General features: G+C 43.5%; 1 protein-coding gene across 1 annotated transcript in view; it reads right to left on the reverse strand.

Moving 5' to 3' along the window:
• LOC124595138 (piwi-like protein Ago3) overlaps positions 1–26,257 on the reverse strand; it is a 198,525-nt gene that overhangs the window by 61,238 nt on the left and 111,030 nt on the right. Inside the window, exons 11-13 of the mRNA XM_047133737.1 lie at positions 12,683–12,864; positions 5,495–5,779; positions 5,296–5,412 (exon numbers count right to left, since the gene is read on the reverse strand). Of these exons, the coding sequence (XP_046989693.1) occupies positions 5,296–5,412; positions 5,495–5,779; positions 12,683–12,864 (584 nt within the window). The remainder of the gene's footprint in view (positions 1–5,295; positions 5,413–5,494; positions 5,780–12,682; positions 12,865–26,257) is intronic.

Genomic DNA, 26,257 nt, shown 5'->3' on the forward strand with positions numbered 1-26,257 from the left:
GGAATGACTCCTTACCCTCTCCCTTAAAACCCACATCCTTTCGTCTTTCCCTCTCCTTCCCTCTTTCCTGATGAGGCAACAGTTTGTTGCGAAAGCTTGAATTTTGTGTGTATGTTTGTGTGTCTATCGACCTGTCAGCGCTTTAGTTTGGTAAGTCACATCATCTTTGTTTTTAGATATATGTAACATATTCAGATCATATGATGATGATTCACTACGAAGTCAAAACCAATCTTGATATTTGTGTGACCAGTGACCAACAAATAACATAAAAGAAGACTAACATATCAAAATACCGTACACAGAAAGGACACCTAAAAGTGTCACTTTCATCAAACATGATAGGAAAACTTCTGAAATCACATTCTGGATTGCATCAACTATCAATGAATAAAGCGGTAAAAGGTTGAAAATGCCATCACAGCATGAATTACAGGAAGATAGAAAGATTTATTATGTTGATATTTTCCTTACAAGCTATAAAAAAACTGGGGGAGAAAGAAGACCAGCAATGAGTCACTGCACAAAGCTTATCATGAAAAATAAGCTCCTCTTTTTTTTTATTTATTTATTTACTTCATAGATTAATTACATATTGTGCAAGTTTGCTTCTTGTTATTCACTAAACACCTTCAACTTTACAAGTAGCAAGAAATTATATATTTTATTTTGAAAGTTTCGTTTAATGACAGTATTATGAAAATAATAGACTGCTACTCACCATATAGCTGATATGTTGAGTCATAGACAGGCACAACAGACAGACTACTAAACACACAAGAAGGCCTTCTTCTGAAATAGACACCAAAAACACACACACACACACACACACACACACACACACACACACACACAGAAATTCACGCAAACATAGCTCACACACGTGACCACTGCCTCTCGCAGCCAACGCCAGGCTGTGAGCAACTGTGCAGTATGGGAGAAGCAATCTGGGTGGTGGGGGTAAGGAGGCAGCTGTGGCGGCTAGGGAGAGCAGGGTATGAGTGGGGGACAGTAAAATCGTATTTGTGGGAGCATACAGGGACGAGACGGATGGAGGGTGTGGCTTCGGCAACTAGGTACTTTTAGGAGGTCAGACAGAGGGCGGGATGGGGTAAATCAGAGAATTAAAAAGACAGTGGGCACACTTGTAAAACAAAAGTCTGTGGAGTCAGAAAAAGTAAAGGATAGATGGGTGAAGGATAATATCTAATGAAGGCTGAGGCCAGGAGGGTTACAGGAACATGGGATAATTTGCAGGGAGAATTCCCAACTGTGCAATTCAGAAAAGTACTTGTTGATAGCGAGGATCCAGGGGACACAACTGTGAAGTAGTTATTAAAATAAAGACCGCTGCAATGGTCAGCATGCTCAGCAACTGGGTGTGCCAGCTTTTCCTTGGCCACAGTTTGTCACTGGCCATTCATGCAAACAGCTTGTTGGTTGTCATGGATGCACAGAACACAGCTTACCTTTCAGATCACATAACTGGTTTTCAAAGGTAGCCCTCCCTTCGATAGGATATATGATGCTTGTGACCAAATTGGATACGTGGTGGTGGGAGGATGTGTGGGATAGGTCATGCATCTAGATCTATTACAGAGATACGAGCCAAGAGGCAAGGGCTTCGGAAGCAAGCGTTGTGTAGGGATGGAAAAGGATAGTGTGTAGGTTCAGTGGGTGGCAGAATACCGACTATGGGAGTGGTGGGAAGGATAGTGGATAGGACATTCCTCATTTCGGGTCACAACGAGAAAGAGTCAAGACCCTGGTGGACAGTATGATTCAATTGCTCCAGTCCTGTGTGACACAGTCACAAGCAGAATGCTCCTCTGTGGGACTTTGGGAGGTGGTGGGTGACTGGAGAGAAGGCATGGGAGATCTGTTTCTGTACAAGACTGGAGGGTAATTACTGTCTGTAAAGGCCTCAGTAGGATCTTTGGTACATTTCGAGATGGGTTTGGGATTCCTCTATATGGCCATGAAAAGGTCAGTTGGCAAAGGATAGTGCCACACTGGTGCCCACTGCCATACCTTATATAGGTGATTCCTTCAAAGGAGAAATAATTGTGGTTGAAGACATAGTTGGTGTTGGTGACTGGGAAGGAGATTGTAGGTTTGTAATACCTCAGGCAGTGCAAAAGGTACTGCTCAATAGCGGCAAGGTCATGAGCATTAGAGACAGTTGTGTGGAGGTAGATGGCATCAATAGTGGTGAGCAGGGCAGCATGTCATAAAGGAACAGGAATTTGTTATCTTTCATATATGATGGCAAGCATGCTGAAGGTATTGGTCTATGAGAGCAGATTCTCTCAGTGGTGAGCGTGTTAACTAACTACAATGGGAAGTCCTGGGTGTTTGTGTTTATGGACTTACAGAAGCATATAGGAGGTAGGTGTGTGGTAAATGGGGTCAGCATGGCAGAGTTTGTTGGTCGACGAATCTGACACACGGGGGAGTCATTCTGCCAGGTAATCCTTGCAGTTCAAAACAACATTGGTGAGGCCTTTGTCAGCAGGTAGGATAATAAGACCGGGATCAGATGACCCAAGTAACAATGCAGGAACAGTATGTGGGACTGGTTTCTGGCTAGGGGTAAGAAAACTTTTCAGTATTGGTGCGGACGGGAGGCGGAAGGATACATGGTGGAGGATAAAAACGCGTGAAAATACTTAAATAACGTAGAAATATGCGTGAAAATACTTAAATAACGTAGAAATACACGTGAAAAAATTCACAAAAATACACCAACATACATTGGAAAAATCACAAAAAGGATGGAATGGATGACGCATGGGGACACAAGATGAAACATGAGGGAGTAGGCCAATACGGAAAGGCAAAAAAATGAACAAACCTATGTGGAAACACACCACTTCAAAAAAACTCTCCAATCTGTCCACATCCTCCTCCCGCCCTTGACCACCACTATCCACCACCTCTATGACAGCTTCCAAACCTCCCCACATCCCCTCATAGCAGACAAACCCTCCCTTGCATACCTACTAACTTAAATCCACCCTTGAAACTTTCCTCCCACCACAACACAAAATCCAGAACCTCACCGTAAAGAATCCAGAGCCTAAACAAACCTGAAACACAGTCAAATCTTTCCTCCAAAAGCCTTAGCCTTTCTGAAGTCCTCACCTTTTGCCCCACTCCCAAACTCTATCATGCTGGACTTGTTAAAGACCTTCTCTCCTTAACCAATATCTGAAGAAAGAAGCGAAATCCACCACCTAAAATCTCATCCTGATCTTATTATATTACCTGCTGACAAAGGCTCCAGCACTGTTGTTTCGAACCACAAGGGTTACCTGGCGGAAGGACTCCAGCAGCTGTCAGATTCCTCCATCTACAAACTCTGACAAAGTGACCCCATTCCAGAAATACAGCAAGATCTCCAGTCTCTCCTCAAATCCTAAGGCCCATCCCAGAACCTACCTCTCTCTCTGTCTCTGTCTCTCTCTCCGAGTACTTCTTTCCTGGTCACCATCACTATGCTCTCAACCACAATTAAGTTTCTTCTAAGGTGTGACCTACAAAAAAAAATCTGGAGTTTGGCAATGGTCACCTGCACGGTACTATTCTATGCTAACTTATCAAAGGGGGGTTTGGAGGAAATCTTCCTAAACACATAGAATCCCAAACTTCTCACCTGGTTCAGATTAACTGATGAAATTTTTGGGATATGAATTGAGAGGTGAGGACTTTATATCCACATTCTTCCAGGACCTCCTGTCCCATTCGCCTCATCTGGTCCTCCTTAACCCAACAAGCCACCTTCATTAATGTTGACCTCCACCTCAAAGATCACGACATCATTATCTCCATTAATATCAAACCTACCAACCACCAGCAATACCTCCACTTCGACAGCTTCCACCCTTTCCACACCAACAAGTCACTTCCATACAGCCAAACCACCCATGGATGTTGCTTCACCAGTGATATACAGACCATCTCGAATATACCAGTGGTCTCAATGAGGCCTTTACAGACCGTGCCCTGAAATGAGGGCTGTCCAACCCAGTATCCTCCCCAACCCTCCCACGGTGGTATTCTGCTGCCTACCAAACCTACACAATATTCTTGTCCATCCCTTGCCACCCTGCTCCTTGCCTCATGAATTGTATCCCTGTAATAGACCTCAATGCATGATCTGTCCCACACATTCTCCCACCACTAGTTATGCAGTTTGGGATCACAAGCATCACCTATCCCATCGAAGGCAGGGCTACCTGTGAAACCAGTGATGTGATTTACAAGCCAAGCTTGTTTACAAGCTAAGCTGCAACCACTATGTTGCATTCTATGTGGCCGTGACAACCAACAAACTGCCTGATTGCAAGAATGGCCACCAACAAACTGTGGCCAAGAAACAACTGGACCACCCAATTGTTAAGCATGCTGCCCATCACGAAGTTCTTCATTTTAATGAGTGCTTCACAGCCTGTGCTATCTGGATCCTAGCTACCAGCAACAGCTTTGCTTTTCTCAATTGTGCAGGTGGGAGCTCTCTTTGCAATTTATCCTACATTCCCATAACCCTCATGGCCTCAACCTTCGTTAGTCATTGTCCTTCACCGACCTATCCCTTCCCTGTTCCGACTCTGCAATCTTCTATTCTACGAGTGTACCCCCCTCCCCCCTTTATTTTAGTTCTATTCCTTACCCCCTTGCCCCACCCTCTGCCTAACCTCCTGACTGCACCTAGCTGCTGTAACCACACCCTACCTCCACCTTGTCCCTGTACACTGTCCCCCAGCTGTACATTGCTCTCCCTCTTCCTCCCCACCCCAGCCTGCTCCTTGCTCCCAACCACCAAGATCGTTTCTTCCATCATGCACAGTTCCTTGCAGTCTGGCCTTGACAGCCAGAGGCAGTGGTCACATCCTGGTGAGCAGCAATCTATCTTTTTCATAACATTGTCATTATTCCAGCCTGAGTATTTCCACAAGTTTTGTTTATATTCACTCGTGTTGCAAATAAGCAATACAAAGAGGTGATGAGCACAAAACCATTACTTTAACCCTCTCCGTGCAATGCTAGACATGCAATTCTGAAAAAAAGGGACTTGCGACTTTCCCTCTGCTAGATATTTCAAGTTTTCAAGTACAAAGAACATCAAAATGACTTTAATTATGAAGTAATATTTATGACAGTAGCAACAACCATAAATAATCTCAACAAATGTATCAACTAAATTGGTATTTATTGCAATCAGTGCTCATCTGACCATTATTAATATACACTAAAAGACAGTAATTCAATGCATTGACAAACAAAGATACTCACCAAGGGCACTTTGACAGCCCACAGTGTGCCGCCTAATTTACAATTGATTTGAAGTGCTATCTTCTGCACTATATTCCTCAACTTATCTCTCTTTGATAATGTTCTGGAATTTATTACCTGGAAAAATAAAAAAATGTATTTTGTTTAACTCAACCAATAAGTTTAGATAGTAGATAAGAATTAATATATTGTCACATACCTGTGAAGCTACAGGCATTTCACTGCAACATATCCTTTTTATTGCAGAGTACCGATCATCTCTTGCTGTTGGACAAATAACAACAACTATCTGTACATTAGGTCTTATGCTCTCACGAAGAGCACGGACATATGATTCCGTTCTATCATCACGAAGTTCCACCACAGAAGGCTGTGCTACCTGAATGCCCATCTGTGGACCCACTTTCTGCATCGTCTCCATAAAATCATTTCCAAATCGAGAATCTCGAGTTGTTCTCAAAAGAACCCAACTCATCAAGTCAATCTAAAAAATAAAAATTTGCTATTATAAAGATATTTGTCAAATTATAAGTGGCACAATGTGTTTGAATTAATGCTATGTTGAGTTCTGGCTCCCTACCTGTTACCGGTACATGTCAGTACACTTTGTATTGACTGTCTTATGTTTACGATTCCTACCAACTTAAGTGATGTAACATATGTAGTACAATAGTAGCATGACAAAGTCATGTGTGAATCAACTGAAAAAGTAGTAGTGTAACAAGTGTGCTTTAACATGAAAAACTCAATGACAGTCTTTCAAATACCTTTGTTACTTCCATGTGTAATTTATGCCTCGGCTCCTGATTATCAGCACACACATATGCATAAAGTGGTATCATTGTTTAGCACACAGCTAACATTCCCCCTACTACATCCTTCCTCAATGTAGCAACAAAGTTCCCCTTCCTTCTTTCTCTGCACCTCGCACTTCACTTCACTGAGGTCGAAGCTTGAATTAGCACAGACAACTTGCATTGATTTCTACTGACATCTACAGAGTGGCATCTGAGACCACTAAAACTTTAAAGTACAAGAAACTTTGCTTAAACAACATAGTGATTACCAAGAACTTTAAGGCTTTCAAAATTTTACAGTTTTCAGTCTCTCATTTCATTCGTAGTAACGTAACAAGAGTATACATAATACATAAGCTGGACTTATATCCAACAGGGTAGCAAAATCCATTGGCTGTGTCCTCGGAACACTGACAAATCACCGAGCATGTGTTTGTTTACATTAGGGTTAAATGATGAATAGAGCCCGTGCAAGTTTTAAAATGTTTCGTCCTATTGATTGCCGATTGCAAGAAGCGAGTTGCAGTACTTAGCATGTCTGAGATTGTGTTGTTTGTCCAGTTTAACTGAAGTCACATTTCATGTTAAATTTCTTTAGTTACATTTTGGAAGAGCAAAGTTTTATCAAATCGACAGAAAAATACTTCAGTCGGAGCACATAAAACGAAAATATGTCTTTCTTTAAACAGCTGACAGGAAAGTGGGGAACAAGCTGCCTCAGTCCTAATTCTGCCTTCCATCAAATAATATTCATGTTCTTTTAATACAGAATATTCTGAATCTCTTTGCCAACTGCCTCCTTGTGTCTTTCTTTTCCACTGTCATCATCATCATCATCATCATCATCACGACAGTTTAAAATTTCTGAGGAGCAAGGGGGAGGGGGTGCACACCTTATTTTTTCCCCTATACCCACACATTTCTAATTTCAGTCAAAAATGCGTCATCTCATATACCTAACAATATTAGTTGCAACTCACCCTATAGTGGAGATGTTGAGTCGCAGATGGGCACAACAAAAAGACTGCCACAAAATGAGCTCTTGGCCAACACGGCCTTTCTTGAAAATAGACAATGGACAAACCCACCCATGGAGGAGGGGAGATGCAGGGACAAAGTGTAATTTAAGTATAATATAAGATTATGGTGTAATATAAGATTAACACAAAATCATTTGCCTTACAAATTTTTCTGAATATTTTGCTTACAGATCGCAATTAATAGAAAATGCCTAACATATGATTCAAATCTTAAAAGAGTAAAAATGTTGTTATGGAAACATTTCATTGACTATGCGGTCTTTCCAGTTGCACATAATTTTTGACAGTCACTTTAAGTTCTTTTCAGTCATGTTAAGACCCCTTTTAGCCCAAGTTTTGTCACTGCAGTACTGTTTTGGGCATATTTGTATAGGCATGAGATGCCCATTACACTGGGACAATAAGTCAGATTAACTGGTGAAAGAAACGCTGACTAAAAATAGTTTGTTGATCTCAGAACCCTTGCAACGATTCTAGAGCCCTTGTCATGCGTTCACTAAGTGAAGAAAAAACTACATTTACACCTCAGACCAGATATTATGTGTACATTTTACGTGCATAAGTACGGTAACTTTGATCCTCTGGATCTCAGAAACGGTAATGACATAGAAGAAAGGTTTCAAAGTTCCCACCAATCAACCTCAGAATATATGGTGAAAATTTCAACAATTTGCCAGAAATAGAAATCATGGGAGTTTTAACCCTTATTTTCGCTCCTACTGGAGCTTGGAGGTTATTAGAATTTTGCTGTTTGTGTACCACATTTGATTGAAATCGATCCAGGGGTTTGGAGAGAGATCCCAGGTACACAAATCCATCTGTAGGACTATACACTTAGTATGGATGTCAGCAACACTTCGTATAATGCTCCTTAAATTTAGCCATAAACACTTCTAGCACTTTTCAGAAACAGTAATCCTCAGGCTGACTAACGATCTGCCCATTTACACAGACGTAGGCTGTGTTTTGTAAAACACTTTTTTCCAGATCAATTACACTGAGAAAACTGAAGTGCACTTTCACATAACATACAGTTTGTAGACACTAAATACTCGTTGTTTATGGAGCAATTTCGTCAACATCAACAAGCATCACAATTTCTTTACTACAGTGCTTTCGTTTCCACTCACTTGTCGTAGAATTTTCAGTAGATGCAACCTGTGTTCTAATTCTAAGTGTTGGAACAGTTTATAACAGTTCAGCTGCTAATTTTTAGGGATGATGATCTGAATAAAGATCTTCTGCCAGAACAGAACTGAAACACCCTCCACCTGAAGAAAAAAATTCTGAAGAAAAAAATTATCTTCACTACTGACTCCTCCCCCAAAACACACACACACACACACACACACACACACACACACACGCACACATGCGCACGCGACTTCAGAAGCAGTAATACACATATGAATATTGAAAATATGATGCATTCAGCACCAAATTAATATACCAACACACTATGCTAGATGCAGACTATAGTACTTTTATATAACCAGTCAACTTATGTTTTGAAGCTGTCTTGAAAGCCTATCTTCAAAACTTGAAGAAATATTTGTGCAAGAAAGAATGTATTCAGGCTGGGAAGCATATTAAAAACCTTCTTGAGACTGATTTTTTTCCAACCAAAGGCAAGAGATGGAGGTGGAGGTCAGAATAAAGGTGGTGGTTCAGTGAGGAAAATTGCTTGCATCTTAACTTTGTTGTGAAGTGAAAGTGGGTATAACGCTACTAACCATTGAGCAGTAGAGTGCCACCTAATTTCATGACAAACTGAACAATTGAAGTACAACCTGTGCAGCTTACAAGAAGGAAACAATATCCAGAAATGTTTGAAAGTGTCATAAAAAGCTCAATAACTGCTGGGAATATGTCTAAGACACTGTATTGTGTATCTGATGTCATCCCAATATGATGGAGATGTAGTTAAGGTACAAGAAGTTTTGAACGTTGACGGCTGATTAAGTGTTCATTTGATAGCTTAGCGAAAGCGGATGCAACACAGCACTTTGTTTTCTGATGTTGGGCTCATACACCAAAATCCAAACTGCCAGTTAGCTCTCTGTCCAAACAATGTGGATTGGTCTTAAAATATTAAAACTGTTCACATCAAATCACTAGGTGTTTCTTCCACTTGTCTAAAAAAAAAAAAAAAACCACTTTAAATAAAAAGTTGGCACCCAGACTAGAACAACGATCTCATCAGAAGCAAAGAATGCTTTCTCTCTTACAAGTTATGCTAACTGTCTATCTATAGGGTATCCCACTAAGCCAGTATGCCTCACACACCAGAACTGCTTGTGAAGTAGCAACACTGTCTTGAAAGTTGGCTGCACTGCATTTTATTAGAAAGTTGAGGGCAATTGTGTGTTCCTGCCTCAGGTATTGTGAGAAGCTCATAGTGTTAGGTTGTTACAGAAGTGGGCAGTTTGCTTAGAACAGTGAATTGATATTGTAGAGTGTTACAAAAAGACAGGCTCCATTAAAAGCTGTAAAGAGATGTTCCAAGTGAAGTATCCTGGTATGAAACTCCCCACAACCAGCACTATTCAAGTTCTGTACAAGAAATTGAGGTCTGTAAGGATCTGTTCAGAATGTGTAGAGGAATATGTGACAGAAAGTGAGGACCCTTGGAACTATAGACAGAATTCGCGTGGCATTATGAGAAATCCCCACAAGTCTGTAAAGGAGGTTATCGCAAGAGGCTGGTGTATCTCGTATATTGTGTACTAAAATAAACATAGCTAGAAGTCTATCACGTGAGTGTGGTGCAACAGTTGAAATTTGAGGATCAGAAAAAGAAAGCATTCATAATTGTAACTGGCTGTTAACATCAGTTACTAAGGGTTACTTCTGACTCTTTCTATGCACAATTAACAGATGCAGAGAAGCAGCATGCAGTAGTCCAACAAGATGGAGCAACTACTCATACATCCAATGAAAGTTATCAGGGTATAAGATTTCTCAGATGTTTTCTGGCTGGTGTTTTTGAAAATGAGTCATTTTGTTTATTACAGGGGCGATCTTGTGCCAGTTTTGAAGATAAGTGAAGAAGCTCCATTAGCAGAAGACGTCTTCATTAATTTATCTGGAAAAAGTTGTACAGAGGTTAAAAGTTTAATTGTTTTGTGGGAAGATTTGGTGAGTCACAGGTCTTGTTTGTATGTTTTGTTATTTTTGCCTAAGATGTTCTGCATGAGCTTTGTGCCATCCCAGAAACAATAAAGTGGTGAATGGCATTGTGGCAGGCGGCGTGATCACTGGTAGCAAAGAATCTTCTGCGTGAAAGATGAAGTCATGGAATACAAACTATAATATAAATACTAATGTATACATTCTTGTTTTCCGCTTTGGGGACTTGCAGTTTTGTTCAAGATGAAATGTACCTACCTGATTAACTTCAGACCATGCTTGTAATCAAAGGCACAATGAAAGCTTCATACAAATCAAAATTTGTGAGTTCTGGTTTTGACTTAAGTAGAAACCTTCGACAGACATAAGAACAGTTCATTAATGAGCTGCATGTTCACAGACTGCTGAAGACCACCAATAAGGTAATTTATACACTAACTGAACACTCACAAAGTATGGGCCACATTACCAATGTGTTACCTGAAAGCAGACTTGTCGGTAGAGACCTCTGGTCTCCCAAAAATCCACAGATTTAATGTACTGTGAAGGGCACACAAAAAAGCAAAGTGTACGCTGACAATCCTTGCATAATGGATGATCTTAAATGGAACATTACTAGAGAATTTAACAACATCATGCCTGTAGAATTACACAATGTTACTGGTAGTGTCATCTGAAAAAGTCAGCAAGTCTGGATGCCTGTAGCTACTGCTTCTAGTACCTCTCATATACGGGTAAGTACACTTCTTTTTAATATTACTATCATATATTCTTTTTTAGTTAGTTCACTATTACTTCAATCTCGGGCATGAGGCATACCACTTTTATGTGAGAGACCTTATACATTCTCATTGTTTCGTCCATGAAGTTTGATACGCACTTTTCCCACTTCCAACTAAAAGTTAAAGCAACAAATCCCAATAAAATACATTTTATCTATAATGAGACATGCTTATACATATACTTACCAGATAAGTGACACACAAAATAATGGCTTACTCAAATTTAATTTTTATACAGTGTGCATCAAAAAAATGTATACACACTTTGAACTGTCATAGACAATTTATTTCCCGTTCTACAACGTTAAATATCTGTGAGAAAGTAATGTTACGTTACTTCAACAGGTGGCAGTATTGGCAAGGAAGTAACTGCAACATGGCGGACGTGTGTTTGAGCTTTGAAGCGCGGAAGCAGATAATTAAGTGGTACTGGAAGTTTGAGAATGTAGCTGTGGTTTGAAGACAGTGGAGAAGTGAGTATGGTACAGAACCACCTTCAAGGTTAACAATTACACGTCTACGAGAAAAATTCGAAATTCGTGGAACAGTATGTGATGTGCATAAAGGTCGATCAGGGCGACCTTGTACAGTTACAAGTGATGATTCCACAACTGCGGTCTTGGAACTGTTTCAGCGTTCGCCTCAAAAATCTTCGAGGCAAGTGGCATGTGAGAGTGATGTAAGTGCTAGTAGTGTGCTACGCCTTCTGAAGAAAGGAAAGTTTCGTGTGTACATTCCAAGGCTGGTGCAACAGCTAAGTGACGACGATCCAGATCGAAGATTAGAATTTTGTGAATGGGTTCGGGAGATTGTGAGACGTGAACCGAGATTTATGGGCAGCATAATTTGGTCGGATGAAGCCCAATTCAAACTCAATGGAACTGTCAATAGGCACAATTGTGTGTACTGGGCTGAAGATAATCCTCACATCACAGTTGAAAAGGCTGTGAATTTTCCTGGTGTAAATGTGTGGTGTGGTTTCTCTGCAAGGGCACTCATTGGGCCCTTCCGCTTTGAAGGTACTGTTACTGGAGGAACATACCGAAAAATACTTGCTGACTCCATATTCCCTGCCATTCGTGCATTATACGGTAATGATGAGTTTTATTTCCTACAATATGGTGCCCCGCCGCACTATCATAGGGACGTACGAGCATACTTGGATTACAATGTGCCAGGCCAGTGGACAGGACACAGGGGACCAATCTAGTTTCCTGCACGCTCTCCAGACCTCACACCGCTGGATTTCTTCTTATGGGGCACAGTAAAAGATAAGGTGTACAAACGTAAACCACGTAACCTGGACACACTTTGGAATGAGATTCAGGCAGTGTGCGCAGAAATCTCATTGGACACTTTGGTATGATGTACGGAATCAGTGGGGACTCGTACTCAGAAATATATTGATGCTGAAGGCCATCAGTTTGAACATTAATCACATTTGGAAAGTACATTTATTTTTCCAACTGGACTTTAAGCTTTCCATTTCCAGAAATTTAACACTGTAGAACAGGAAATAAATTTTCTATGACGCTTCAAAGTGTGTATACATTTTTTTGATGCACCCTGTATATCTGTTCTATCATCTGCAACAATTTAATTGTAATGATATTTCAGGAACAAATATAATCACACTTACTGCTGATATGACCATATTTCGAGACAATGCACCGCTCCATTCAGCCTGTGGGGTGCCAGGAACCGTCCTGTTACCACCAAAAATTATTTCTTCATTCTTGACGACTCTTGCTGTGAGTTCTACTGTTGATGGCTCCAAATTAAGACCCCAGTCTTCCAACAAAGACTTTGCTCGATCATTTGCTACAGAAAATATTTATTGCACTTTAAAATACATACTTTCCAAAGTAATTTTATGATTATAACCATCACTTTGCTGTGTTAACAGTTCTTAATATGGGAGGAAAAACTGAATAGCGATCAGATCCACAATTGGTTTCCCACATGGCTCTATAGTCTTGAACTACCACTTTGGATCCTTGCTTAATAATGTTGTCATCAATTAACGATTTCTGCTGTAATGAGGGTCTTTCTTGCATATAGCTGTGATTATATTTATATGAAAAATGTGTGTTCAAAATTCTCAAAATTATACTGCTTACAGAATTCTCAGAGATTTTCTCTAGAACTACTAACAGCACTTTCTTTGATCTTCCTACCACTGCATTTACCTGTGAGCCCACTTTTGCATTAAAATCTCCTGCTGTTATTACTGCTTGGTGGCTTTTAACTTGGTTGAGTAGGTGGCGTAATTTCTGGTAGAAATGATCTTTGGTTTGCTGTGACGTATCATCATTCAGTGCATATACTCCTATTATAACCAGAATGAGATTTTCACTCTGCAGCGGATTGTGTGCTGATATGAAACTTCCTGGCAGATTAAAACTGTGTGCCGGACCAAGACTCGAACTCGGGACCTTTGCCTTCTGTGGGCAAGTGCTATACCATCTGAGCTACCCAAGCACGACTCACGCCCTGTCCTCACAGCTTTACTTCTGCCAGTACCTCCTCTTCTACCTTCCAAACTTTACAGAAGCTTTCCATTCTGGAAACATCGCCCAGGCTGTGGCTAAGCCATGTCTCCGCAATATCATTTCTTTCAGGAGTGCTAGTTGTGCAAGTTTCACAGGAGAGCTTCTGTAAAGTTTGGAAGGTAGGAGACGAGGTACTGGCAGCAGTAAAGCTGTGACGACGGGGCGTGAGTCGTGCTTGGGTAGCTCAGGTGGTAGAGCACTTGCCCGCAAAAGGCAAAGGTCCCAAGTTTGAGTCTTGGTCCGCCACACAGTTTTAATCTGTCAGGAAGTTTCATATCCTATTATAACTGTTTCAGTTCCATAAAATTTAATGGTGGCAGTGACAATTCTTTTAAACAAAAAAGTGTAGTCCTGGTTGTAAGTGCTCGGAGTTTTGTTAATTAGAATGGAAACCCCAGCTTCTTCCCATTTATGTATATCAACTCTGGACCGAAAGTTAATAAAATATTCAAATTTTTAATTTCCTTGTCCCTTTTTTAGTTTTGGACAAAACAGTTATGTCCATATTCACTCGATACAGTTCATTCTCTATTTCAGTCTATCTATTTGTCATGCTCTGAACTTTCCATGTACTCTCAGTGTCTGTTTCCTTGCCAATAGGTGTCATAATGTTTTTCCATCTACGTTCCGAGGCTTCACTTTAGATTCTCAAGCCTTGGAGACTTTTTACGGATAATGGGGTGCTGGCCCACTGACCAAACACCAACTTGGAGAACCAGGATTTACTCCCCTAGGAGGGTTGGCTTCCCTACGCCTAAAGAGACCTCCCTTCCCTATGAGGAAGTTGTGGAGGAATGGGAATTACTATTAACAATGTACATCTGTTTTCTTTAAGTTTTGCTAGCACAAAATGAATTCGATTTTGATTTCATGATAGGGCGTTTACATCCAGAATATGATAAATTGGGACTGCAAATGAATATGATAAAAATTGAATACCTTGTAGAGGACAGTGACACTAAATTTGATGTCCACATCAATGAGGGAACAGTTATGAAACAGAAGAATTTAAACATCTAGGGGTAATTAATGACAAAAATGGACTAGATACTACAGAAATAAAATTCAGAATACAACATAGCAGAAACGTATTAGAGTGTATGAATTCTGTTTTGCGGGACATGAACATCTCTAACAACAATAAGAAAAGTGCGAGTAGGCTAATGGTTGAATCTGTTCTACACTGCGGGTCAGAACGATGGATTTTAAATGCTGACCTGAAAAGCAGAATAATAGCTGTGGAAATGGATTATTTAGAATAATAGCTGTGGAAATGGATTATTTACAGAGAGGTGCAAAAATATCAAGAATCAAAAAGAAAACTAAATGAAAAGTGAAAGCTCAAATGAAGGCGTATGCAACACTGATACACAGAACTGAAAGAGAATGTCTCAAGTGCTATGACACCTGTCCAAAATGCCACATCATCGATGGTCAAAGAAAATTTCTGAATGGAAACTACCTGGCAGCTGTAAAGGTGGGAGACCATGATGTTCTTGGAATAACCACAACAACAGAACAATGGAGCATTGTGGGATACACAAGGAGGCGGCACTGAGTAGAGATGCTAGGCAGAAGATACTCCTGTGTGGAGTTGCTAGTCTCCCGTTGGGTGCCTCGCCAGGTGGCAGATAGAGCAATGGTTACCAATGCTAACAATAACAATATGGGAAGAAACAGACTTCAGCACTGATTTGATGGCTTTCATTGAGAGAGAGAGAGAGAGAGAGAGAGAGAGAGAGAGAGAGAGAGAGAGAGAGAGACGCAAAACTGCTATGGTCCGTGACTTAGGAAACAGTAAAAAACCGAAAATGGAAACCAGCAGCAATGGGAACGAAACTCAAAAAATTGGAGAAACTAAAAGCAGAAGGAAGGCTTAAAAATCCACTACAGAAAGGGGTTGGTTGTCCCCAAAAAAAAGCTTCAAATGACTGACGTAATTTCACTGGCACTAATAAACTCGAGAACGCGATCGGCCGAGCGCGTGTCATCTGCTAAAATTGACGGTATATCAGGCGACAGCTGTAGACGGGCGCGTAACGGAGTAAAATAGGGGCACTCAATTAAAAGGTGTCTTACCGTCCACAGCTGAGAGCAGTGGGGACAGAGTGGGGAAGCATCGTCGCTTAAAAGATGTCGATGGCTAAAAAGACAGTGCCCTATCTGGAGTCTAGTTAAAATTACCTCCTCCCGACAACGCGTTCGGGATGAAGAGGTCCAAACACAAGGAAGAACTTTCATGCCCCGCAATTTATTATGGGGAAGTGTCGACCAATGTGCGTGCCATAAAAGAACAACACGACGACATAAAATGCTCCGTATATCGGCGAAGGGAATTGATTGAATAGCTGGCTGAAGGAGAGAGACTGCAGCCTTGGCCGCTATATCGGCCGCCTCATTTCCACAGATACCAACGTGTCCCAGGAGCCAGAGGAACGCCACCGAGACGCCCCCCAGGTGGAGCAAGCGCAGACAGTCCAGAGGGTGGACAGGGTAAAGAGCTTGGATACTGAGGAGAGATCTGAGAGAATCTGAACAGATAACATACTGTATCCGCTGATGGCGGCGGATGTGGTGGACGGCCTGGAGAACAGTGTAAAGCTCCGCAGTATAAATCGAACACTGGTCGGGAAGCCGAAATTGATTTGGGGTGTCGCCAACAATATAGGCACTCCCTACACCAAACAATATTTTTGAGCCAACAGTGTAAATAAATGTGGCTTCCTTCATTTGTGCACATAGATCAGAAAAGCCCGACGATAAACAAGTGAAGGGGTACCATCCTTGGGAAACTGACAAAGGTCACGGAGCAGGCAGATCCGGGGACGGAGCCAAGGCGGTGCTGTACCCCAAGTTGTCAAGAAGGTTTTAGGAAAGCGGAAGGAAAGAGAATGGAGCAGTTGACGGAAGCGGACTCCCGGTGGTAGTAGGGAGGAGGGGCGGCCTGCATACCCTACATTAAAGGAGGTGTCGAAAAAAATGTCAGGGGCTGGATTAGCAGGCATGGAAGACAGATGGCTAGCATAACGACTCAGAAGGACTGCTCGCCGATTGGACAGCGGAGGTTCAGCAGTCTCAGCATGAAGGCTTTCCACAGGGCTGGTGTAAAAAGCTCCAGACACTAAACGTAATCCACGGTGGTGGATAGAGTCGAGACGCCGAAGAATAGACGGCCGAGCAGAGGAGTAGACTATGCTTCCATAGTCCAATTTCGAGTGCACAAAGGCGCGATAGAGGCGGAGAAGGACCACTCGGTCCGCTCCCCAGGAGGTACCATTCAGGACACGGAGGGTGTTGAGGGGTCGCAGACAGCGAGCCGAAAGATAGGAAACGTGGGAGGACCAGCATAGTTTTCTGTCAAACATAAGACCCAAGAATTTAGCGACGTCCGAAAACGGAAGGTTGACAGGTCCTAGATGTAAGGAGGGTGGAAGAAACTCCTTACGTCGCCAAAAATTAACACAAATGGTCTTACTGGGAGAAAAACGGAAGCCGGTTTCGATGCTCCAAGAGTGGAGGCGATCGAGACATCCTTGAAGACATCGTTCAAAAAGGCTGGTCCACTGAAAGCTGTAGTAGATTGCAAAATCGTCCACAAAGAGGGAGCCCGAGACATCACGAAGGAGACAATCCATAATTGGATTTATGGCAATGGCAAACAGTACAACACTCAGCACGGAGCCCTGGGGTACCCCGTTTTCTTGGGAGAAAGTACAGGAGAGAGTAGTGTTCACCCGCACTCTAAATGTGCGCTCTGCCATAAATTCGCGAAGAAACAGGGGCAGCCAACCTCGAAAGCCCCAAGAGAACAGTGTGCGGAGGATGCCTGTCCTCCAGCAGGTATCGTATGCTCTCTCCAGATCAAAAAATATTGCTACTGTTTGGCGTTTCCGAAGAAAATTGTTCATGATATAAGTGGAGAGAGCAACAAGATGGTCAACTGCAGAACGATGCTTTCGGAATCCGCATTGGGCAGGTGTTAAAAAGACTGCGGGACTCCAGCCACCAAGCGAAACGGCAATTCACCATACGCTCCAAAACCTTACATACACTACTCGTGAGAGAAATGGGGCGATAGCTAGAGGGGAGATGTTTATCCTTTCCAGGTTTCGGAACAGGAACGACGATAGCTTCCCGCCATCGTCTGGGTAAAGTACTGTCGGTCCAAATTCGATAATAAAGGCGAAGGAGGTAACGCAGACTATGGGTTGATAAATGCAGCAACATTTGGACGTGGATACCATCCGGTCCTGGGGCGGAGGAGCGAGAAGAAGAGAGTGCATGTTGGAGTTCCCGCATGGAGAAAACAGTATTGTAGCTTTCGCGATTTTGAGAGGAGAAAGCAAGAGGTCGCACTTCCGCTGCACGTTTCTTCGGGGAGAAATGCTGGCGGGTAATTTGAAGAGCTCGAAATCTCAGCAAAGTGTTGACTCAATGAGTTAGAAATTGCGACGGGGTCCACAAATGTATCATGCGCGACAGTGAGCCCAGAGACCGGGGAGAAACTAGGCGCGCCTGATAACCGTCGAAGCCGACTCCAAACATCCGAGGAGGGAGTGAAGGTGTTAAATGAGCTAATAAAGAATTTCCAGCTTGCCTTCTTGCTATCGCAGATGACGCGACGGCATCGCGCACGGAACTGCTTATAGCGGATACAGTTGGCCAAAGTAGGATGGTTGTGGAAAACGCGAAGAGCACATCGCCGCTCACGTATTGCGTCACGGCACGCCTCATTCCACCAAGGAACTGGGGGGGCGCCGGGGCAATTCGGAGGTGCGTGGTATTGAACGTTCCACAGCTGTAACGTCGGTAATATGTGTGCCCTCATCGTTGACGCTGGGAAAGTGTCGGTCATCGGATGTCGCTAGAGATGAAAAAAGTGTCCAATCAGCTTGGGCAAACTTCCAGCGTCGCGGGCGCATATATGGCAGTTGAGGCTGCAGTCTAAGGACACATGGAAAGTGGTCACTCGAGTGTGTATCATCAAGGGGCGAACCATTCAAAACGCCGAGCTAGCGGAACAGTACCGACCGAAAGGTCCAAAGGAGATAATTTTGTCGTGGAGGCAGACAAAAATGTAGGGACCCCAGTGTTGAGGCAAACTAGATCCGCTTGGTGGAAGACGTCTAGCAATAGTGAGCCACGTGGACAAGGATGTGGAGATCCCCAAAGCGGGTGATGGGCATTGAAGTCCCCAACCAGCAAATAGGGGGGTGGAAGCTGACCAAGAAGATGAAAGAGATCAGCTCGTGCCATTGGTGTGGACGATGGAATGTATACAGTACAAAGAGAAAAGGTATATCCAGAAAGGGAAAGACTGACAGCGACAGCTTGGAAGGAAGTGTTTAAGTGGATTGGGTGATAATGGAGAGTATCATGGAGAAGAATCATGAGTCCTCCATGGGCTGGAGTGCCTTCAACAGAGGGGAGATCAAATCGGACGGACTGAAAATGGGGTGAGAACAAAGCGGTCATGGGGACGCAGCTTTGTTTCCTGAAGACAGAAGATGACCGGCAAGTAGGATCGTAAGAGGATCGACAATTCATCCCGATTGGCTCGAATGCCGCGGATATTCCAGTGGATAATGGACATAGGGTGAACAGAAAATGGAGGAATGTGACCAAGGTTGCCATCAACTCAACGACTGCTCAGAGCTTGCTACCGACAGCATGGAATGGCAGAAGATCCTGATCCATAGGTGGTTCAGGAGCAGCTCCTGCCACCAGCGATCGGCCGGTTGATCAGCCGCCAGCAGTGCGCCTCGGCGACACAGAAGACGGCCAAGGGCGATTTCCGCCAGGTGGTGCTGTAGATGGGACACGCCTTGGCGGAGAAGGAGATGAACTGAGTTTCTTAGTAGCCTTCTTGGAAATATGGTGTTTAGATGAAGGAGGAACCGATGGTTGTGAAGTCGGGGTACGTAAAAAATCTTCACGAGTATGCTCTTTTTTGGAAGTCTTGGTGTCTGACTTTTGGGCTCGAGATTTAGCAGAACCCGATGAAGGGTGAGCCATAGAGTGGGCAGGCGAAAGTGGTGAAGTTGAACAGGCGATCTTTGCGCTGGCCGATCTGACGGCCGTGGCACTAAAGGTGAGGTCACAAGTCTGCATGGCCGCCTCCTTGGTTGGCCGAGGAGAAGCAAGGACAGTGCTGTATTTTCCTGCCTGAGGCACGATAGGCTGTCGACTGGCGAATAATTTTCGAGCAGCAAAGGTCGACACCTTTTCCTTCACTCTGATTTCCTGGATGAGCTTTTCGTCTTTAAAAACGGGGCAATCTCGAGAGGAAGCAGCATGGTCACCCATACAGTTGATGCAGCGAGAGAATGGAGGTGGACAAGCGCCCTCATGGGCATCCTTGCCACATGTAACACATTTGGCCGGATTGGAACAGGACTGGCTGGTGTGATTGAACCGCTGACACCGATAGCAACGCGTAGGGTTTGGGACGTAAGGGCGAACGGAAATTATCTCATAGCCTGCTTTGATTTTTGATGGGAGTTGAACTTTGTCAAATGTCAAGAAGACAGTGAGGGCTGGAATGATGTTCGTGTCAACCCTTTTCATAACTCTATGAACAGCCATTACGCCCTGGTCAGACAGGTAGTGCTGTATTTCTTTGTCATACAATCCATCGAGGGAGCGTGTATGAACGACTCCACACGAGGAATTTAAAGTGTGGTGCGCTTCAACCCGGACAGGGAAGGTGTGGAGCAGTGAAGTACGCAGCAATTTTTGTGCCTGGAGGGCACTGACTGTTTCTAACAACAGGGTACCATTCCGTAATCTGGAACAAGACTTTACAGGACCTGCAATTGCGTCGGCACCTTTCTGAATAATGAAAAGGTTGGCTGTGGAGAAGTCGTGACCTTCATCAGACCGAGAAACAACAAGGAACTGTGGCAACGATGGAAGAACTGTCTGTGGCTGAGACTCAGTGAACTTACGCTTGTGAGCAGACATGGTGGAAGGTGAGGAAACCATTGCAGAAGAATCCCCCATGATTACCGGCGTCTCCCATGGCGCGCTCCTCCCTTGTGGGCGCCCTCTCTGAGGGCACTCCCACCTTAGGTGATTGTTCACACCTCCCGACAAACGGACGGAGGGACCAATCGGCACTTTCGGAAGGTATCAGCTCAGGTAATCACCCCTCCCTGGGCCTGGCCGTTACCAGGGGGTGCGTACGTGTCCTACCTGTCTACCCGGGGCGGGGAATTACGCGTTACCCCGTCACCGGCTACGCACAAAAATGCATGGGTCGGCCTTCAGACACGCACAGGGAGGAAGAAAGGGAAAAACAAAGAAAGGGAAAGGAAAGAAGAGAGGTCTCAAACGCCGCAGCGGAGAAAAGGGTAAAGAGAAGAGGTAAGGAAAAGAGAAGGATAAAGGAAGGATGAAGAAATACAAGCAGAGAAGGCGAAGAATGCATTACATTTACGAGCGTCCGTCTCCGGACGTAGGCACAAACCATACTCCCAGAGGGGGAGAAGGGAAGGAAACAGCCAGAGGTGAGGGGGGGGGGGGGGGGGGGGGGGGGGGGGAGAGGAGAGGAGAGAGAGAGAGAGAGAGAGAGAGAGAGAGAGAGAGAGAGAGAGAGAGAGAGAGAGAGAGAGAGACCTATGTCCAACAACAGGTCATACGGGGGGGGGGGGGGGGGGGGGGGGGGGGGGCTAAGTAGCTTGTAAGATGCACAGAAATGTTATGCAATGCAGAGACTACTTGATCAATGAAGATATGAATTGGAACAATGGTACAAGAAGCAGAAATACACTTTTTTTTAATTTTTTTTTTTTTTGGGAAGCCATTGGGTACTGTGTCCAAGAAATATATTAAGGCAAGGGAAGACTTTGCAGATAGGATTAGGAAGTTGAGTGTTCACATCTACAAGGTATCACAGAATGACAAGGTGAACAAAGTGGTGCTGCAGGAGAACAAGCAGCAAGCATTTTATGCTTTACTCAGGGGTTGGTACCAGAGATGGCTAGGACAGTACATATGGGAGATGGGTTTTAGGTTGGTGCTGGGAGTACAAGGAAGCTGACATATAAACAGGAATGGGGGATCGAAGACGTCTATTTCCTTTGAACGTGAAGTGCTGTGATTGTGAATGAACGCAACAAATACAGAGGCAGTGCTACCACAGAGAAGAGATCCAGTTAATAGGCAAACAATTTAATGGGGAATGTTAGTAGGAGTGGTGTAGATCACTGACATTAGAGTAGGTCCAGGGGGGAAGGAAAGGTCTCACTAACCTCAGGAGGGAACACCAGGGGTTACTAACAGGAGTTCCCAGTAAAAGTAAGTTTCTGTAAGAATGAATGCAGAGGCGGAATTTATCATAATAGGTGTGATAAATGGTAGGAAATATTAAAGTTTTGTTGGACAAAGGGTGCCTGCATCAGTGGCCTCAAGATAATTTGAAGGAAGCAGGCATTGAACCCACCATGTTATAATTTGTGTGGGATAGAGTATAGTGATATACAAATATTGGAATCAGTAGCCATGAGTTTTTTTTTGTTTGAGGCAACCAGGTTTAAGCAGTGTGTAAAAGTGGTGTTTCGCGTATGTGTGGGGCAACAGTACAATCCTAGGATTGGGTTTCCTGCATCAACATCACACCATTATTTACCTTCGATCACATGTAGTAGAACTTTGTGAGACAAACATCCCAACTAGGGGAAACTGTTGTCAATGTCGATCAGCCATGTAGAATTTATAATGTACAAACAAATCCAGTTAAACTTTGAGCAATGATATTAAGGCTTAATTTGGCCTGATTGTGTGTCAGGAAGCACCAGAAAGTCACTATGAATGAATGTTAAGCCTCAAAATTTCACCAGTTGGCATGTTATGTGTAATAGCAACTGCTCAAGGGTAGAAAAAATATTGAATGTGGTGAGTTGTATGTTGAAAAACAGTCTCATAGGTGTGCATGAAAGGGACAGAGGCAAAGTAGAGCCCGTCAATGTGAATAATTTTGGCGCCAAAGAATGTAAGTTGTCAAAGGGAACATTAATGACTCCACTAGAGTTTCCAGATGAAGAGGATTTCCAATCAGGGTGTGTTGGCTATGATGGGACACAAGATGCTGCTACGACTGCATTTCGCGGGAAATTGAAGCGCTTAAAAGTGACAGAAAGGACACAGATGGAGAAACTGTTGCTGGAACTCCAGGATTTGTTTCTCCTGTAAAGGCCATTGCCTGCTACACCAGTAATACAACACAAGAGTCTGACAGGAAAACAAAGCATTGGTTTAAAAACTGGAGGCTGTACAGAATTCCACGACTGCTGCAAACCAGTTTCAGAGGAATCTATAAATCAACAATTTTGTGTGTGTGTGTGTGTGTGTGTGTGTGTGTGTGTGTGTGTGTGTGTGTTTTGAGGGGGGGGGGGGGGGGCGCGCTTGGTCAGGAATTGTGATTGTACTGAAAAAGACTGGACAGCTCAAAGAAATGTCAGTTTTGTTGCGATTACCGCCATTTGAATAGCAAGACTACAACAAAATGCCTACCCAATTCCAAACATCACAGGAACTAAAACAAGCAGAAAGTTGTATATGTTCAAGTAAACTAGATACAAAAATCCAGTAACACCATACTTCCAGCTGAGGGCAGGAGTATGTAGAGGAACTATGCCTTAAGTTTACAAGAATAATTGGCCATGCACTGGAGAGATGTGTACCCAGTAGAACAGTTCATAATGGGAGGGACCCTCCGTGGTATAAAGTCACTGTAAAGAAATTTCTAAGGAAACAGATATCACTGCATAGTAGGTGTAAAACATGGCCCATGGCTATAGACAGAGAGAGAGAGAGAGAGAGAGAGAGAGAGAGAGAGAGAGAGAGAGAGACATTGAATGAAACATGTTTGGCTGTTAAGAGAGCAATGTGTGAAGTCTTTGATGACTACCTTAGCAAAATTCTATCAAAGCAAAGCCAAAGGAAATTCTGGCCATATGTAAAGGCTGTTAGTGGCACCAAAGTTAGTGTCCAGTCCCTAGTGAATGAGACAAGAACTGAAATTGAGGGTAGCAGAGCAAAAGTTGAAATGCTTAATTACATCTTCCAATGTTCCTTTACAAAGAAAAATCCAAGAGAATTGCCCTAATTTAATCCCTGCACAAATGAAAAGTGAAATGACCGTTAGTGTCAGTGATGTTGAGAAACAGCTGATATCGTTGAACTAAACAAAGGTCCATGGCCTGATGGTATCCCTATCAGAGTCTATAGAAGATTCACAGCTGAGTTTGCCCCCTCTGTCAACTATATTCCAGTGGAAATTTGTTCGAGGGATATACAACAGAAACATCTATCATGTGAGACCCAACTCGCACTTTTCTCACGTGACATACTGAAAGCTTTGGATCAAGGCAGCTGACGCAGTATTTTTTGATTTCCAAAAAGTATGACTCAGTACCACACCCACACTTATTGTTGCCAGACTGTAGTCACTGTGTGTGTGTGTGTGTGTGTGTGTGTGTGTGTGTGTGTGTATTTTCAACTAAGCTTATTTTGTGACAGTCTTTTTGTTGTGCCTATCAGCAGCTCAGTGTCTCTGCTATAAGGTTAGTAGCAATTATCCTTTTCATAATATTGGTATATGGTATTAACATTGTTTTAGATAAAGTTGTATGTTCGTGTTAGGGCAGTTTTTATCGTAAGTTACTGAGACGTGCTCTCTGTAGACAGCAGCCTTCTGGTGGGGAGGGGAGGTTATACTGGTCCCTGTCCCCAGGTTCTCATATGGCATTCCACGCAGATTGTGAACTCGGAGAGCGGCACGCTAAATAACACATGGATGCTCTGAAATCTATGGAAGTTGTGGATTATGCAAGGGCCTCAGCTAGCACTCTAAAGGATCTGGAAGAATACAAGTTCGAATGTAGGTATTTGATGCAAGACTAATGTTGGTGACATTATTGCAGTCCCTGAGGAATAATATCTGGGACCAAAGAGTGGAGATAACGAGTCTGCAGGAAGCCATCCACCAAGTGCTACTTGGGCAGTTAAGTCCTGTCTCATTGGCACCTGGACAGTATTTGAAAGGATTGACGAAGGTGAAAGGAGAATTTCCACTGGAATTACAGCTTATGGGTTAACCAAGCAGCCAGAACTTGCCATTCTACTACTGCGGCACAACAGTGGGTGTAACGGTGGATAGCACACAATTGTATGTATCTGTGGAAATAGTGGTGGCAGGCAAATATTACGTAGTAATTCTACGGATTAAGTGTAAAAGGAATTACAATAGAGTTTTGGGCTCTGTAAAGACCTGAGGAACCTGGTCTTCTCTGTAGGAGAAGTCAGTGTAGTACCACGACCCAGTATTTCTTCACAAAATTATTAGTCTTCAACAGAAGTTAGGAGAAGTAGCATGGAAGTGCCATATTGCATTGTGTTAATTGCCGAAGGTCAGTAGCCACTAGTGCAGCGACATGCGGGTCACAATGGCAGACATGCCAGTGATTCACGCAGCAAAGACAGCCGAGCTCAGTGGAAAATAGCACCGCACAGCAGTCACTGTGTAGCAGGTGGAGAGGTGTCACCACACTATGGCGAGTCTCTTGTGATGGCAACTTGAATAGGTGCCAGGGTTTAGTGAAACAAATGAACACCAGACACATGCAGATAAGTCTGGATTTTAAGGCAAGGAGCACTTATCACTGAAATCCAGCAGTACCAAAGTGATGCCAGAGCAATGCTGGACAGTGAGATGACTGGGCTCCACCACCGGCAGAACTGAGTTTGAGACCGGGCTGCCCTTGCCGTCTATAGTAAGTCTTTCATGGGACTCAGTGTCATCGCCCTGCCAATCTGCCGTCTGTGCCTGCTGCCACTGACGCTGTACCCCTAGTGGGACTTGGCACCAGTGCCAGCCACCGGCCGACTTCAGTCCATGGGCATCTAGTCGTACCTTGCACACAGCTGTCTTGGTGTTCAGTTGTGGTGACATAAACGGGGCAAGGGGCTGCTGGGCCTACACAACGCCACGGGAAGTAGTAATGAAAGTCTCCAATAAGGAGCCAAGGGACCGTCTTTGGGTAGGGCGGAATCGCAGCACAACAAGACGAGCTGCTGAGGTCTATGCTCATGGCCAAGAGACTGCCAGCCTCAGCAGCAAGAGAGACTTGCTCAGCAGTAACACCAGGAGGAAGCTGCCAACCATACAACAGTCGCAGCCAGGGTCAGCAAGCAGAGGCATGCCTGCCTTGCTACGTCATGTAACGACATCAGTAAGGTTCTTTGTAGTTCTCAAGTATTTGCACTGGCCCCACAAACTGTCACCACCACTCACTCATTCCCAGCATGCTAAAAGAGATAGAACACAAAATCAGACAGGAAGTGGCTGGAGAATGGAATTGGTACTGTCTTTCTTATAGGAAATACTTAAGGGTTCACCTTAATAAATTCACGGCCGTAGCAAACTTTAATCTGGGTAGTCAAATAAAGCAGATACTGATTCCTCCCAAATAAGTGTCAAATGCCTAAATCGTTGTGCCATCTCACTTGGTAGAAACCTTTGGTTAATCCTGTTTCTATATCTACATCTACTTCTTCATAGAGACTCTGCAAGCCACCGTACAGTGCGTGGTGGAGGGTACCCTGTACCACTACTAATTTCTTTTCCTATTCCACTCACTAATAGAGCGAGGGAGAAAACG

Source organism: Schistocerca americana, chromosome 2 (assembly GCF_021461395.2).
Source record: "Schistocerca americana isolate TAMUIC-IGC-003095 chromosome 2, iqSchAmer2.1, whole genome shotgun sequence".
NCBI classification, from domain to species: domain Eukaryota; kingdom Metazoa; phylum Arthropoda; class Insecta; order Orthoptera; family Acrididae; genus Schistocerca; species Schistocerca americana.